The sequence below is a fragment of the Syngnathus typhle genome, linkage group LG16, assembly GCF_033458585.1.
Source record: "Syngnathus typhle isolate RoL2023-S1 ecotype Sweden linkage group LG16, RoL_Styp_1.0, whole genome shotgun sequence".
In the NCBI taxonomy this organism is placed as follows: Eukaryota; Metazoa; Chordata; class Actinopteri; order Syngnathiformes; family Syngnathidae; genus Syngnathus; species Syngnathus typhle.
In genome coordinates this window covers 8,479,858-8,495,950 of record NC_083753.1, presented here as the reverse complement: position 1 = coordinate 8,495,950, position 16,093 = coordinate 8,479,858, and the positions used below count along the sequence as shown (strand labels likewise).

Genomic DNA, 16,093 nt, shown 5'->3' with positions numbered 1-16,093 from the left:
CTAGTTATTACCTAATGTGTTTTATTGAAAGATTCCAGTCCTTAATCAAGATTGTACATCTAACAAGTGATGTTACAAAACATCATCTTGGCGGGTGGAGGTTGCACTTAAGCCCTTCCCTCACCTCCACACTGCATCGTGATCCAACGAGATGCCGTTGTAAGATAACATCTTCCTGTCGTCATGTAGCATCCCATCTGGCTTTATTTTGTTTGACTATATGGCTCACTCATCCCGGATTTTATTGTTTCCATCTCCGGGCGGTGGGGGCAGTAGCAAACGTATAACACAAGTTTGTGACTCGGCACTCGGTAATTTAAAGCCGTTACGGAATCGCAATTTCAGGGCTCAGCGGTTGTTTTTCTAAAATGTACTCAAGGAATTAGCCACTCCAGCCACAAATCAGGCAAATTTATGCACACTTGTAATACACTTTATGGGCTCATGGTACATTGCTTCAAAAACAGCAGATGTGAAATGATGATAAATATAATGAGGGTTTTTTTTTTTTCTTTTTTCCCCGCCACCCTACTTCGCCGCACAGTGCGGAGAAGGACGTGGAGCGTGTTTACTTACCCCGTACAATGCATTTAATGTCTTAGTAAGGGCCGGCGCCAAAACCTGATTAATGTCCTCATCTCTTTTATTAAAGATAAGCGTGGTACTGCAGTCGCGAGATAGAGAGAGCGCCATAAATCTTGGGGCAAAATGAGCAGTCAAATAATCACTCATCAGAAATGAAATCTACATACATTAACGCTCTCGCGCGAATGTAAACACTGGCCACCGTCTCCATTTAGCTCGCTATTCTTGCTAAGGTGGGGGTAAGGGGGGGACGTCTGGAGATGGGGTGTTATGCGAGACCCGTGTCCACCATTAGAGGCTTGGATGACAGAGGTAATTAAGCATCTCCCTGAACGGGACGTAATGTTTCTCCATGCCTCGGATTAATCAAGGCGTGCGTTCGACAGTGATGGCCGACTCCGTGCTTCGGCGACAAAGCGATTCTTCATTCCGTGTTTGGGGATTGGGATCCTGAAGTTTCCCTAATACGACCCCCCCCCCCCCCCCCTTTTCACATCATTTATTCCCTTTGACAGCCATCTACTTGTCTTCTCCCAGCTAAGGAACATTATCTGAACTCTCAAGGCGCTTAGCGACAGGGACGGACAATCCTAAGTGGTGGTCGCGCGCCAGCAGATACGGAAAGCGACCCTGCTGCCTGCCCTTGCAGACAATGTCTCGCGGAAATGACTTGCAGACATGACGAGATATCGAGATTTATTATATTGGGGGGCTTGATGGAGCCGAAAATGGAGTCTATACAAACACGCTAGCACATTTGGGTTCTGATTTTTTAGCTAATGGTTTTATATATCAGGTAACCAATGGGAGTAAACAAACACATGGCAGCTCCGCCTCTGGCTAGCAGAGAAGTATGTATGTTATTTTAATATTTAGCGTATTAGTGTGACATACAGTAGCTTTTTAGATCAACTTTGGAGGTGCTACTATGGGTGTTTATTATAGCAGTTGCAGGTCTTGTTTTAAAGATTATTCAATTGTCACGATGAGGGTGGCGACCGTACACGCTAGCGCTATTTCCATATATGTGCAATCACTAATGCATGTAGGCACGCATTGTTATGCATCCGCCACATTTTGCTCTTTTCCCCGCTCACACACTTCAGACACGTCTCGGTGACAGATGTCACATGTTGCGGTTCAAGACAAACAAATGCACACAAGCTACACTGTGGCTTGGCTTTGTTTTGTCATATCGTGATCATCAAATTATTATTATTTATTTTTCTTCTTCTTTTCTCTCTCGCTCATTTGCTACTGGCATCTGGCAGGGACAAGCTGACGAGGTGTCTTCACGACGGAAATTGCCGGAAATTGATTTTCCATGGTTGATAAAAGTCGCATGCAATTAGTGGGAGTGTCAAAACGCTTTTAATGCATACAGCTCACAATATTGACAGGGGCGTTTGGTAACGATGATGTCTCTGCCTTATCGACTCTGCTGATGCTTTTAGTATTTATCGATAATCATCGACAACTTAATCGTTATGAATTCTGGACATTATTAACTCGCTCACTACCAGCTCTGTTAAAATGATTTTATAGCTGTCAATGGCAGGGAATGAGTTAGAGAAACCATCTACAATAATAAAAAAAAGGGCCTCGCTGTTCCAATACTTTTGAATTGGATTGTCCTGCTGTATTTCTCAGTATTACATAAGTAATTGAAAGTGTCCAGTTGTTCTGCTCTGTTGCTATATCTCCTCTGCCATCCATACGGTCACCTGATCCACCAGCTCGTTAGAACGTCGTTAACTCAGTCGTTGAGCACGCGACGAGGGCCCGTTAGCATGGCCGCCGAGCCCCGGCCCGGTGCCCATGCTACAATATGCTTCTTGTTATTCCAGGCTCATTGGCGCTAAACTCTGGCAATCAAGAGCGTTTTGTCCGAGCTCATTGGCCCAGTGGGCTCTCGTCTGGCTCCGGGTTTGGGTCGTTAGGTAGAACTCGGCGGAATAATGGCACATTAGAGCCTTGCAAATCAAAGAGAAGGGGTTTTCGATGTCATTTGCCGAGAATGGAGAGTCACGATGTGTATAAAGATGGATCGGTTCTGGCTCATTAGAACTCATCACTTGCTGCTGTACAGATGAGACACCTTGACTATTACGTGACCTAGTAGGAGCCATTCTGGAGATCCGACAGTCATAGTTTTAAAACAATTACCCGAACATTGCAAGTATTTTAATTTACAGTCACAGGAGGGAACGGATACTTTGAAGTTCTGCAGATGTCAGGTAGTCAAAGGCTGCATTGCCAGACTGTTTTGATGGCTGTCGCTCGTTCAAAAATAACCATTGTGTGCCTTTTTTTCTTTTTTTTAAACCGTGACCTGCCAGAAATGTCAAATGCCAAAAGAGCTCTAATTACCTTTGCCACGGAGATTGTTGTCAGTGCTGTTAAAAACAAAATATAGCAATAAAAATGGCTGCTACTGTTTCCAAAACCCCAAATTAGAACAGATAATTACAGGCTATGTATAAAGCTATGCGCTTGTCCAGATTTGAACTTTTGAATGACTTCAAAATCAATAGGCACACTTTTGGCTCCTCAAATGCAAAACACATGATTGCTGGATTGAGATAAATAGTATGCGAGGAATTAACCTTTGGAATATGCTAAAATTGAAATTATGTAAATTCGTTGAACCAGCCTGCTTAGCTAAGCTAACGAAGCAAGCTACATACCGTTTGTATCTATAACATTGTTGTTTGGCTTTTGAATTCTTCTGGTAATAAATAAGTAGCTTGCCAGCTTTCCAAGCTTCACTTCCTAATATTATAATCAATGTGGTCGTTGACATTTGCTCGGGATCGATTTTGGCTAACCCGCGAAGCTAATCCGAACCACAGAAAATGGTTCCGTTTGTTTTAAAAACCTCAAGTTTGCTCATCTGATCCGCAGAAGCATCTTGAGATTATCCCTTTCCCTGTGGGGTGTCGACTTCTGGGACGTTGAAGTGGGGGGGGGGACGGCTTCAACTGCAAAGCTCCTCCAAGAGCACATATTGTCAGTGGGCATTAATCATCAGAACCACATTCCCTCATAAGCAATTCCTCTCATTAGAATTAAATAGCTGCTGTGCTGCTCAACGGAATACACAAGCAGAAGGGGGGGGGAACTTCATTTTGCAAACCAAGAGTCCATTTTAGCTCGGGAACGAACACCGACGACCCTCGGAGCGGAAACACGAGCTCACCCCATCGGCGGTCGAAAAAAAGAATAAGCACCTGGCGTGGATATTTTCCGAGCTTTTCCCAACCCATAGACAAAACATTTGAGATTTACAGCCGCTCCGGCCTGTCTTTCCGCCGTGATGGATGGCCTTCTCGCCAGCTCAGCTTTTAAAAGCATGCTCTCAGTTACCCAGCAAACTCACGCCATTCAAGCCGCGGCCATGAAAGGATAAGCGACGCCTAGTGATAAGCGCCACATTTCCTTTCTTCATCTTCCAATCCCTTGTTGACATGAAGAAACACTCTGCTGTTTGCGTCTATGGGAACCCGCCGAGTCAGCATTTAATAGAGCCCCTCACAGTGGTGGCTATTAATGCTATCTCCAGTATCTCGTCGAAACGGATTGACGGAAATTAAATCGAATCTAAAACTCCGGGTGTCGATTTTTCTCGTTCATCAGATCAGTCGGTCTTGTTCTCGGCTTCTCATTTTATTGTGTGTGTGTGTGTGTGTGTGTGTGACTCGTCACTCGCCCGGACTAAACCTTATTCTATTAGCTGCTTCTTCTTAACCCTCAATCCTTTCCGACTGCTTCCCTCAGCTCCTTTTTCCCCTTAACTCTGGGCTTTTGCAGATTCTCCCGTTTAGCCCGGGAGAAGTCGTTTTACAGTTCAATCAGGAATTCTAATAAACTGACCTGCGCTTTAATGACTAATTCATTGTCTCCTTTACTACCTTCATGGGTATAAAGGGGATTAATGACTTGAGCAAGGTTAAAAACAGTACCACTGCGCTTTGCCGCCGTCCGCCATCCATCATCCTTTAGATTCTTCAGAGAGTGGTGGAAATTGAAGGAAAAATTAGTTATGCTTTTGATGGATGATGGCATAGGTGGGTGAAGATTTAAGTGGGGCTATAGCACTGATAGCGAGGGAGCTTGCTTTGCGGGCCAGCCACGGGAGCTTTTCCATTGGCTGCCTCCGTACTCCGTAACTACCTGGAAGTCATATACGGTGTTGGTTATACAACGGTTCTGCATGACTGGTCTCAGTAGACCAAAGTTGTGTGTGCGGATGTCTGCTGAGACTTTTATTGTTAACAAAGACCATCCCTCAAAGACACTTCAGTAGACCTCTTCTTTAGTGCATTTTTGGTGTGTGTTTGGCGTTTGGTAGCTTTATGTTTTTAGGTCCAGTTGTTGTTCATAATCCCAATGGGTTTAAAGGACTCAATTTAAGATGATCATGACCAACTTTTTGAGTCCTAGATATAGCCTAATGTGCTCGCTTATTGTGTTAGCTAGCAACTGGTTAGCGGCTGTATGCTTATCGCTCTTCCATGACATTAGCACTTTTCTTTCATGCTACACTTGTTGGACAGAATGTTCAAATCCTGCTTTGTGTCCTATTTTCAATGATAATTTCAGTCCATCTGTTTGTGTTGTTTGGCAAGAAGCACTAAGTGAAGATTTATACTGCTATGTTAGCTATCTGCATTAGCCCCCGACTAGTAAGTCGCCATAGGCGTGTCAGATTGCTACATTAGCTTTAGCAGGCTAGGCGGTATGATGCAGGGTAGGCACAGTCTCATGGAGTAAATGTTGAAATCGTAAAACTTGGACTCTTGGAGGAATCATTCTTAAATATGCTTGATCTTAATAGGCTCTTTGTGGGCCACATTGATGCTAGTGTCTGAAATATCCCAGGTACATAATCCGGTGCAAAATTTATTTGGAAAAATGAAATCTATTTCTCGTGACTTATTCAACTTTTTTTTTTTGACAGTTTATTTACTTTTCTTCACTTCTTTCTTGTTAGTCGGGAATTCCGAGGAGGAGACGATGAAAACACAAAGGAGGAAGCAGGTTCAAGGCTGCGTCTCTTTTGTTTACCATCCGTTCCCGTCGCACGTGCCTCCACCGCATGTCGGTGATGGGGTGGGGGGGTCTGTTCTCTTTTTCCCAGTCATTTCTGACAATCTTAATGATTTAGTGGCGAGGCCTTCACGCCGGATGATTTGTGACACGTCGGAAGGCTGCAAAACACGGGAGGATGAGGCAGCGAGAGTGTTTGGGATCCGGGGGATGCCTTGCTGAGAGCGATTCATTATATTTAAGACAAGTGTGACATCCCGCTTCAAAAAGCCAGCGCACACGTATGTATAGAGGGGGGATTTTTTTGGGGTGGTCAAAGCGGGAAGCGGGGGGAGTACAAAGGCATGCCTGGGTGTTTTTGGATATGACATCGGAACTGTAGGCAGGCATACGGAGACAGCACACTGGAAAATAATGGCTAATGGAGGGATTTAGCCCGAGGCTATATGCCTGCTTTGCCTACGTCTGTATAACTAGTATATTTATAATTCAAATACATACCTTTAATAATTAACAAGCAGTGAATATTAGAGCAGAATGCGGGATATATTTTCCTCGCCGTCGGAGGCAGGTGGAAATTTTTTGACAACCGCTCGAAACAAAGACGGCGGCAAAATTTTGATTTTCAAACTCCTGCGGGCAACAAAAGCTCATGTGTGTGAGTGTGTGTGTGTGTGTGTGTGTGAGACAAATATTAGCGTTGCGGCAAGACACACTAGGCGCATTGTCTTGCTTGGCTTGGGGAGTTGCGGCCACCCACTCCCTGGAAACTTACACAACCGAGAGCGTCGCTAGGATGCACTTTTTGGGTTGTTGTCTGCGTTTGAGATTTTTTTTTTTTACGCCAATTTGTCGTCAAAACGTGTCGTTTATAAACATCTCCTCGTCTTGCTGTTTCAAAAATCAAACATCCCGAAGGACAATATGTTTCTAAGTGGCACAATAACGATTAAAAGTAAATGTTACGCAAACACTAGAACTCAGCGCTAACCACGTGATTTGCATATTCCGGATCGGAAACTGCATTCAGCGCCGACCCCGTTTTTTTTTTTTTTCTTTTCCCTCCCCTCTTTGATGTGTCCTCATACATATTGACGATCCACCGTTTGAAACACAAATGCACCAGCTCAGTTCAAGCATTCTTTTATATTAAATAAAAAATGGAGCATTAGTTTGTCCCATTTATATTTCCGCGGATAATTAGCAAGTGAGAGATTGGACAATTAGCTCATGCGTGCTAATTGATTATAATATTACAACGTGGCCGCGATAAGACGAGTGTGAGATTCCTTGTTCCACATTCCTCCAAGGGATTGCTAATATATACAATGCTTGTGTGTAATGAGGGTTTTAAAAGGGCCAAATCAGCTGGGGAAATTGTTAATTCTATTCCGCTCAAAATGAATCATGTGTGTGTGTGTGTGTGTGTGTGTTGGGGGGAATCTCACAGAATGACAAATGCCTCTTTTGATTTGGTCCCACGTCAATGTAAAATGACGAACATCAGGTTTGTGTGCTTGTGATGTGTGCGTCTCCAACAGCCAACTTGACATCATCTGGAAGTGGAGTTCTTTTTAAATGTACTTTGTGCATATCAATCTAAAGTACAGCGCGCCTGCTCCTGAATTCAAAAGCGACTTGAGTGGAGCCGCTTCCATCGGCCGGGAAGCTAGTTATCCGTGTTCACGCCCACAACGGCGCAAACCCCCCTTTCGATAGAAATACCAAAATATAGATAGCTCCACCCATGCACACAGTTAGACTGCGCTTTGATACCATTTTTTTTTCTTCTTATTACTCTTGCATGACAGTTTGCTCGTGCAGCTGGAAACCATCAAACTGTTCCTGAATGTATCAACGTGAATTGCCTCTGCGAAGATAAACAGTGTGTCGGACAGATTTACCACACAACACCCCCACCCCCCACCCGTGGCCATACATTGAGATGCCCTCTTTCACCATTTACCACTCACACTAGCCTACTTCTCTCCCGACTTGTCAAATAGCCGGGGTGTGCCACGATCCGCCGTGGACCTCCTAACCGACTCACGCCGGTGGGCCCCTCTCCACTTCCACAAGGGTGGGGTGCTGGGGAGGTGGTGGTCGTGACAGTCTGTCACGGACCACTAACCGAAGGAAGGAGCGGCGGGAATGTGACGTTCACCTGAAAAGTTCCTCTGTGTGTATGTGTGTGCAAGAAATAACATCCAAAGATTTACATTGGTCGTGGAGATGTTGAGGCCCCGGGAGAATGAATGATATGGACCCCGTCGAGAATTTTATGTATATCCAGCACCCATACAGAGGTGCAGCGTGTATTAAAAAAAATAGTATGATGAAGAACGGCGCGTCTTGGCGGTGTTTAATAATTAATAACAGCCCATTGTGGCTCTCTATGAATATTTACAGGGAGTGTGCATGCCAGAGGGAGAGAAGCTTGTGTGTTTATAGCATTAAACGCTCAAACATCATCGCCGCCATTTTGCCTCGGAGCATTCAAAGACTCCTCACGGAAAGCATTTTATTTGTTGGAGCACATTGTTGTCTTTTCAACTTACGTTTACGTTTGGTAGGCGCCAATGCACTGAATTTTATGTGGCTTTGAACATACTAGGCCCCAAATGTGGCAGATTCGTGTGTTTATGACCTTTGACCTGGACAGGGACTGTAGCAAAATCCTTGTTAAGGTAACTGCTGAGACTCCAGCGCCTTCTAATAATGGCCAAGCGGGCCGCGCGTGCTACAAATAAATATTATGCTCCTCGTCAACCTCGCCGTGTTTGGCTTTGCCGCCGCTCCCGTCGGCGATATTTATCCAAGGGAGGGAAAAGCGGAACGTTGTTGTTTCCTCTCTGCGAGTCCCCCAGCCCTCAGATCTTCTTCTTTGCTGGATGAGAGCCGTCTCTGAAAGATGGCGCTTCGCTTTTGATATTCCGCTCTCCGTTTGACAAGGCCAGATAATTACCTGGCTAACCTCAACACTTCATCATGACAAGGGGGGAAAAAAGAAGCGGGATGAACAAGCCTCCACTCTGGATAAAAACCCATCATGCCCCCTCCCACTTTTTTTTTTTTACTTTCATTACTGTTATCTGCAAGTATTTCATGACAACTGATGTTTGCATGAAATGGTTGCCATAGTGATGCCTTCAACAAAGTGTTTCATTAATTTAGTCCTTCTCAAATAATGGGGTGGTCCAACCTGTTTTTTCCCCCCATACTAAAATACATCCACTCCAGTAGGTGTCAGTGCCACTCATTTATTTATTAGTTTGTAAATTTCAGGCACATTATTTGGTGTCAATGCCAATAGTTATTCTTGGTTGAAAGATCACCAAAATTATTACCCATAGGTATACAAAAAGAAGCCACTCTGAGGTTTGATTTGAAATTTTATTTGAAAACCAACCAGGAAGTAGAAAACAGTTACAGTCTCCATCATATGTACTTTGTATAAACACTATTCATTGCAGGAGATGAGTTTTGGCCTGTTTGTTTACACGCAATTTGTGTGTTTAGGCTCATGCGCGAATATACGGACTCTTGTCAATGATGGTTATTGAATAGGAGAGCGGTGTTTACTCTGCTGTGTGACTGGAATATCAAAATGTGTCACTGTGTGTGTGTGTGTGCTGCTGTGTGCACATGCGAGCGTGTGTGTGTGTGCAGCTGCGTTCAAGCTGACTGCATGTGAGCTCACAACCAGCATTTATAACACAAAATGGCCAAAGATCTGTGAAAATATTGCAGTTGAATATTTCATTAAAATGAAGTAATTCTAGTCAAATAATCAAATACAGTGACGCAGAGGAAACACAAAAGCTTGCCAATGAAGCAAGTAAAATAAACATAAATAAATCAAGTAATGTTGAAGAAAAATACCCCAAAATATTAATGTACTAAGTAAAACTTTTTTTATAGTCAAATATATTACTGTAATAGTAATCACAACACACATAAATAATAGTTTTAATACACAGGACACGTGCACACTGAAAGTAAAATAAAGAAAACCTTGTCAAAATAAGGCAGTAAAGCATAGGCGTAAAAATGATCTTAAAAAAAAACCAAGTCCAGCGAAAAAGAAATGAATTTCTCAAAAAATAAAACTTCTATTTTAGACACCTAATATTTTACAAGTGAGCATATTTCAAACTGTACTTGGGCCATGATAGCATCCACCCTCCTCTCCCAAGATGCGCACGCATGAGTGGCGTCAAGTGTTGCTTTTTGCCGAAAGCTATGTCCACCCCCCAATGCCCAGCTCTCTTTTTTTTTTTTTTTTTTTATTGGACATGTTTCTATTTCCAAACGGGCATTAACAACAGTCAGCCATGCATGCGTGCACACTTCCTATAATGTAGATAAGGCAAAAGAGGCGGGGGTGGGGGTGGGGGGTTGATGTGTAATAAAAGGTGGGCCTTTGCAGCCTGTTTAAGCCCCTTAAGCCTGATAAATGATGAGCGACAGAGGCGCAGCGAGAGGGTGACCGCTATTAACTCCTCAACCACCCCTTCCCCTACACACACACCCTTCCATGCAGCCACCCCTGCAACTTTTATTTCCCAGCTGCAAACACCACCCTTCCAATAATACTCCGATTGATATTTTGTCATCCATACACTGTTTGTATTGGGCTGGAAGGATCATGTGATCAGGCTGGGATTATGGCACTTACAGTAGGTTGTGGGAGCATCAGGTATTTTGGGACCAACAAGCTCATTAAATTGGCATTTGGTGGAAACGCACGCACGCACAAGCACACACTTCGAAGAGGAAAATTATACTCTCTAAAGATGGTCCAAGTAACAGTTGGGTCCAGAGTAACACAATAATAGGTCAAAAAGGGACCAACGGCTACTGTCATGACTCAACAATTTATTTATTTAATTATGGTGTTTTTGACTCAGTTGGGTGATTTTTTTTTTTGATTTTTTCGATTTTTAAACCAAATTATGTGTAGTGTAATCGAAACATTAGAAAAAGCTCTGCAGTGCATAATTTAATTGTAAACATATTGTAAATTTAATTACACATTATAATGTAACGTTAAAATGGTCAATAAACAAAAAACGAGCATTGTCTTTGTAAAAAAATACAAAAAGGGCTTATTTAGTTTGTTTAATTGTGCATTGTAACATACATTTGTCACGTGCTGCTTGTCTGCATATGAGTTGGCATAAATTAGAATTTTGAAATGATTATCTTTCAGCATGTGTACATCCATATTACAAGCACGCTGCTGGTTGCTGCTCATAGAAAATGTTTTTCTTCTCCATTTATTTTCACAAGACCAAATGCTCCCTACTATATTTTTGCCATAACTTTGCATGAATTTGAAGCTTACTATTAATCTACTTTTGATTTAGTCTCTTTATTTCCATATAGATTCATCTCGTTGCTTTCCCCTCGCATTTATTTCTTTTCCTCGCCACGTTGCTGAGCAGCGCTGAAATGGTGAACTGATTTGCCGCTAGGTGTCGCCAAAGCGCCGCCTAACTGTCTTCAACCAGCAGCGCCTCCTCCTCCGCGTAGTCCTCCCGTAGCCCCCCATCCAGAAGGGGGGTGGGTAAACCGTGGTTTTGGGCGCTGAGAGAATTGACAGTGAGTCGCGAAACTTTTACAAGTATTTGCCTTTTTTGAAACCACGTCGTCACATTGCATCGGCGGGGGTCGCCTGGAGTTCAGGTGCACTGCTAAATACTTGCAGTGGGGACTGAAGATTTATTATTAACGAGACGATGCAGTTCATGTCGAAACGCTGCAAAATTAATTGAAATGGAAGAAAAGTAGAATGTGAGGCTGATAAATGAAGACGAACGAGAGCAGTCTTATTCAGTGACTTGGGAATTATCTTCTCAATGGGAAATAGAGAATTTATTTTTAGATAGCAGAAATTTCATGAAGGTTGAGAAGTTTTTCAATGAGACTGTTTTGAATTGCTTCATAAATGTTAAATTGTTACATTTGATTTTCTGATGGAATATGTGACATTTTTTAAGTTGGTGAATATTATTTTTTTTTAGTTTGATTCGTTTGAAAATTTGAATATAAAGGTGGATTTGTTAGATTAATGCGTTTTTTTTAATATTTTTTTTTTACAAATAGTGGCAAAGCAAAAATAAATTAAATCAATGTGCAAAATGTTGCCGTTGGACCACTTTGAATTGGTTTGAAATCTTGAGTAAATGACTGATCATTTCATTGACTTGGTCGTAACAGGTTTGGAAATATGGAAATCAACCAAGTCAGCACAAATAAACCTCAAATCAAGTTCTTTGCTTCAAGCGGATTTTAAGCAACAATTCTCACCACCTGTAGCTGTTGCGTGGGGTGGCCTTCCATCTCTTCAGGGTGTCTTGATGATCTTTAAGCCTGCTGATTGTCCCACTCTTGTTTTCCTTGAAATGGATCCCCCCCCCCCCCCATCCCACACCCCATCCCACCCGCTCGTGCACGCACCTCCACGCACGCACGCCCGCTTGTGATGAGTCCAAAACGCAGCTGGCCATGTCCCCCCACACGGACACGGAGAGCTTTAACCCTCTGCTGACCTCCATTTGACACTGGCAGATGAAATGTTAGCGTCCGTTAATGGCGTCCGATGGTTCCGTCCACTATTTATATACAGCCGACTTCAGAAGATACTACCGCTCGCACTTTTAACGGTGCCACTTTTAAATCGCATTAGCAAGTCTTGCGACGTGGGAGGGGGAACTCTAATGCGTGGACAATAGAGTGATTATTAAGATTTAATGTGTCAATCTTATTGTTTAAGCTGTTGTGTCTATAATCGTACATGCGCTTCAAAAATAAAGCTATTTATTTATTTATCTGTTTATTTATTTATAATATTGACGCTGTAAATGTGTGATTGTTTTCAAAAGGCCAAGACATGTCTGATTTCGATGTTATAGCCTATATATAATTTTCACACAAATGGCCACATGGGCGTTAGGCGTTTATAAAATACGTACATTTCCATAGTGTGCGTTTTTTTAAATCGTTGGAATAGCAACAATGCAAACACCCGGATTTTGACAAGAGGTAAATTGTTGAACGGACACGTTTTTAAATGCGTTGCGTCGTTATTTAAAAAGCCACATTTGCCTAATATAAGCTTGTTAAATAAAGTAAAAAAAACTACATTTGGGGAATTAAATTGATCACAAAATACGTCATTAAAAATGATACTGTTTTTTTCTTTTTTTTCTTTCTGTCTTGCATTTCCGAGGCAAGCAGTGCGTGTGTGCGTATAGTGTGTGTGCGTGTATACGTGTGTGTGCGTGGAAGAGCCTTACATTGGACACGCATAATTAACCTCCACTGTTTTCACACGCTCTTTTGCCTGCTCACATCACTGCACGGGGGGGGCTAAAAAAAACGCTCACACTATTTCCACGCGAGAAAGAAAAAAACGATGTTATCCCGTTTTAATATAAAATTTTTTCCCTCGATAAATGCATTTTTTTAACAATCAAAAGCATGCAAAATATGACAACAAAGCACGCGCTCGACTTACCGGTGTAATCCAACATTAGTGGTGGTTTTAGGGGGGGCGGGCGAACTCGCATAGTGGAGCGGCGCTCTTCCACGCTGTTTGTGTTTCTCCCTCTCTCTCTTTCTCTTTTCTCTCTCACTCGCTCTCTCTCTGCATGTGCGTGCTCCTTCCCGGAGAATTGCTGCTTGAAATGTCCACGCAGCCGTTTGTCAAAGCCTTGCTTGCGATCCTTTGCACTTCCCACACCCACGACCCCCGCCCCCCCCCCCCTCTCTCCTGTATGCCAACGTAACTGTTGTCACCTTGCATTTATTAACCCGTTATTTGTTTGTTTCGGGTTGGCCTCCCCTGCAGTACAAGCTCCTCCTAATCCCCCTTTTGTAAATTCTTGATCATCCTCGACCGCTATTAAAAGCATAGCGAGGTGGCCCCGTGCCTAAAGAGCTCCTGGAGGGTCTTCACGTGCAAACGATGCCCTCCTTTGCTCCTCCTCCTCACCCCCACCCCGTCCCGTCGCCTCCTCCTCCTCTTCAGCTTCAGCCCCCCCCCCCCTCATGATTGATGATGCCCGCATGGCCATGTCTTGATAATTGACCAAATACTCCCAGGCACTGATTCCTATCAGGAGAGGAGACCACAAAATAAGAGAAAAGAAAAATATTTTACTTTTAAACTACTCTCAGATTTGAACTGACATTTTATATTGACTTACGTTTCCTAATATCCTTGTTAACGTACAGATTTTGGTCAGGAAGCAAATCAACAAGTGAAGAAAAAAAAAGGATGGCGACATTTGCAGCAACTTTAATGTTCAATATGGACAAAATCATCCCATTAAGAAAAGGCGACGAATGCAACCTGATTGTTTTATGATTCAATTTGGATAAAGTAACATCTTTAAAGTCATCACAAGTACGGAAAAAGCATTGTTTCATTTAAACACTAGAATCAGGTTCATAATCTTCCATAAGGTGTTCAAAAGTCCCCACAATAGTAAAAACATAAGATTTGCAGCCCTTTTGTAGTTGTTTGCACAGCAAAATCAGAGAACAAATCATTTTTTAAATTAAAAAATAAGCCGACACACTCGGCCCATTTGCGAAAATACCGTTTTTTTGCTTCGACCGCATTTATTGTAAACACCTGCAAATGTGAATCAGAATAATCTTAACAAAAGTCACCACAACTGGGGGGGGGAAATGATTTTTGTCAGCCATAATTTGGTTGTTTTAACAATCAAATGTGAATCGCAATCATGTTTTAAGAAAAAAATCGGCGCAGCGGAGGGAAAAGCAGAGCACCGCCGTTGTTGGTTGACTCTTTTTGAACGTCGTCTTGGTTGGCCGTGTTTTCAAAGACGTCACTACAAGTGGAAAAAATGGCGCTGTGTTTATTGCGGTGTTTACTACGTTAGCCTCAAATTCATCATCATCATCTTATATTGGCCCCGGAGTTTCAAAAAGAAGTTGGTACACATGGAAAGAGTGAATATGGTGCGCGTGGACATTTACTGCGCGCTCCATTTCAAAATGACGATGATCTATGCTCGCGACATCACAGCCACATGATTGCGGTTTACATTTCTACATGGGAATCATCATAAATGGTCACATTGATATTTTTTTTACCACTTGCTAATATCAGGATGTGCTTTGAGTAATGGCTTGCGTTTCTCCATTTGAAGATCCGAGTTTTTTTATTTTCAATATTTTACAATCATAATGCACCTGTACTATTGCTTACTACTTTATCTTTTTTTTTTCTTCCGAGAAACAGTTTGTTTACCTTGAATGTGTGTATGTAAATGTGTGTATAATAATGTTCTTGTTGTGTGTTGCAGAAGTGTGCGGTGTTGCGTTGCTGTCCAAACGTGGATCCCAAAAGTATTTTGGGTGGGTGGGGAGAGAGTTTTGGAAGGTTGGGGGGGCTGGAGAAGAGGAGGCGAAGGAGGAGGAAGAGAAGAAGGAGGAGGCTTGGTTTGTCTACTACTATACACACGGTACACACAAAGAAACACACACTCACACACACGCATTAGGAGGAAGAGTGGGTCTCTCCTCTCTCTCGCGTGGGAGAGCTCTTCGCCTCGCCTTGGCGCACCACCACTGGCTGGGGCCAGCACGCCACTTCCGGGATCCGTCATTGCGCTCGCCCACCGCTCGGTGCGCTCCGTGCGCTCGCTCACTCAGTGTGTTCGGAGGACGCGAGCCGGCCGCCGAGCTGACAACACTCGCTGACACTCATTCACTCACCAGCCTGCTACCAAGCCAGACAGCACCAAGCAAGCAATCAAGCAACGGACCCGGACAGACATTTCTTTTTTAAAAAATCTTTCCCTGGTTTTTTTTCTTCTTCTGCAACCCTCCTCCCTCGCGGTCCGCTTGTGCAAAAAGTCCACACTGGGGCGAAGCAGGCATTTAAAGGAGACAGAGCGGAGAGGACTTACAGGGGGGGGGGACACCGGACTAACACGCAGGGCACCCGAGAAAAAAAAACAAGGAGAGAGAGGGAGCGAGCGAGAGAGAAAACTTGAACATCATCGCCGAGCGTCATTCATTCATTACCTTGACAACCTCTGGCTTTGATTGACAGCCGGAGTGGCAAAAAGCCATGATAGACGCGACAGTTGACTTTACTCGCCGCTCGTTGACGGGCCAATTCTAAAACTTCAACCGTATTTTTTGACACTTTCGGAAAAAAAAATCTTTTCCCTGGGAGGACAATCCGATGCGACGATTGCGGCGCGACCGCCTCGGCGAATAGGAGAATTCGCCCAAACAAAACAAAAAGTTAGTCGAAAATAAGGAGGAGGCAAGAAGAGAGAGCTGGATTTTTTTTTTCACGCGGACGAGAGGAATATTAAATATTGCACACACACAAAAATCAGCACGGCGTATTAAGGAGTTTTTCGCAGCCTGATGGCGCAAAGGGTAAGTACGGTTCCACTGCGCTTCTCCG

General features: G+C 43.3%; 1 protein-coding gene and 2 long non-coding RNA genes across 11 annotated transcripts in view; 2 read left to right on the top strand and 1 right to left on the bottom strand.

Moving 5' to 3' along the window:
- Positions 1-15,036, top strand: part of LOC133169284 (uncharacterized) — a 66,090-nt gene extending 51,054 nt beyond the window's left edge. The window contains exon 8 of the long non-coding RNA XR_009718395.1: positions 14,976-15,036. This is a non-coding gene — a long non-coding RNA (uncharacterized LOC133169284). The remainder of the gene's footprint in view (positions 1-14,975) is intronic.
- Positions 9,009-12,050, bottom strand: LOC133169709 (uncharacterized). Its single transcript, XR_009718437.1, has 2 exons — positions 11,950-12,050; positions 9,009-11,223 (listed from the first exon to the last, which is right to left on the bottom strand). It is a non-coding gene; the product is annotated as an uncharacterized LOC133169709 (long non-coding RNA).
- Positions 15,037-15,140: 104 nt separating the features above from the next.
- meis2a (Meis homeobox 2a) overlaps positions 15,141-16,093 on the top strand; it is a 63,594-nt gene continuing 62,641 nt past the window's right edge. For 4 of the 9 annotated variants that reach the window (XM_061301337.1, XM_061301335.1, XM_061301334.1 and 1 more), the window contains exon 1: positions 15,141-16,065. In XM_061301337.1, the coding sequence (XP_061157321.1) occupies positions 16,054-16,065 (12 nt within the window). In that variant the 5' untranslated portion in view covers positions 15,141-16,053. The remainder of the gene's footprint in view (positions 16,066-16,093) is intronic. The other 5 variants (XM_061301336.1, XM_061301340.1, XM_061301342.1 and 2 more) reach the window with 3 other exon arrangements.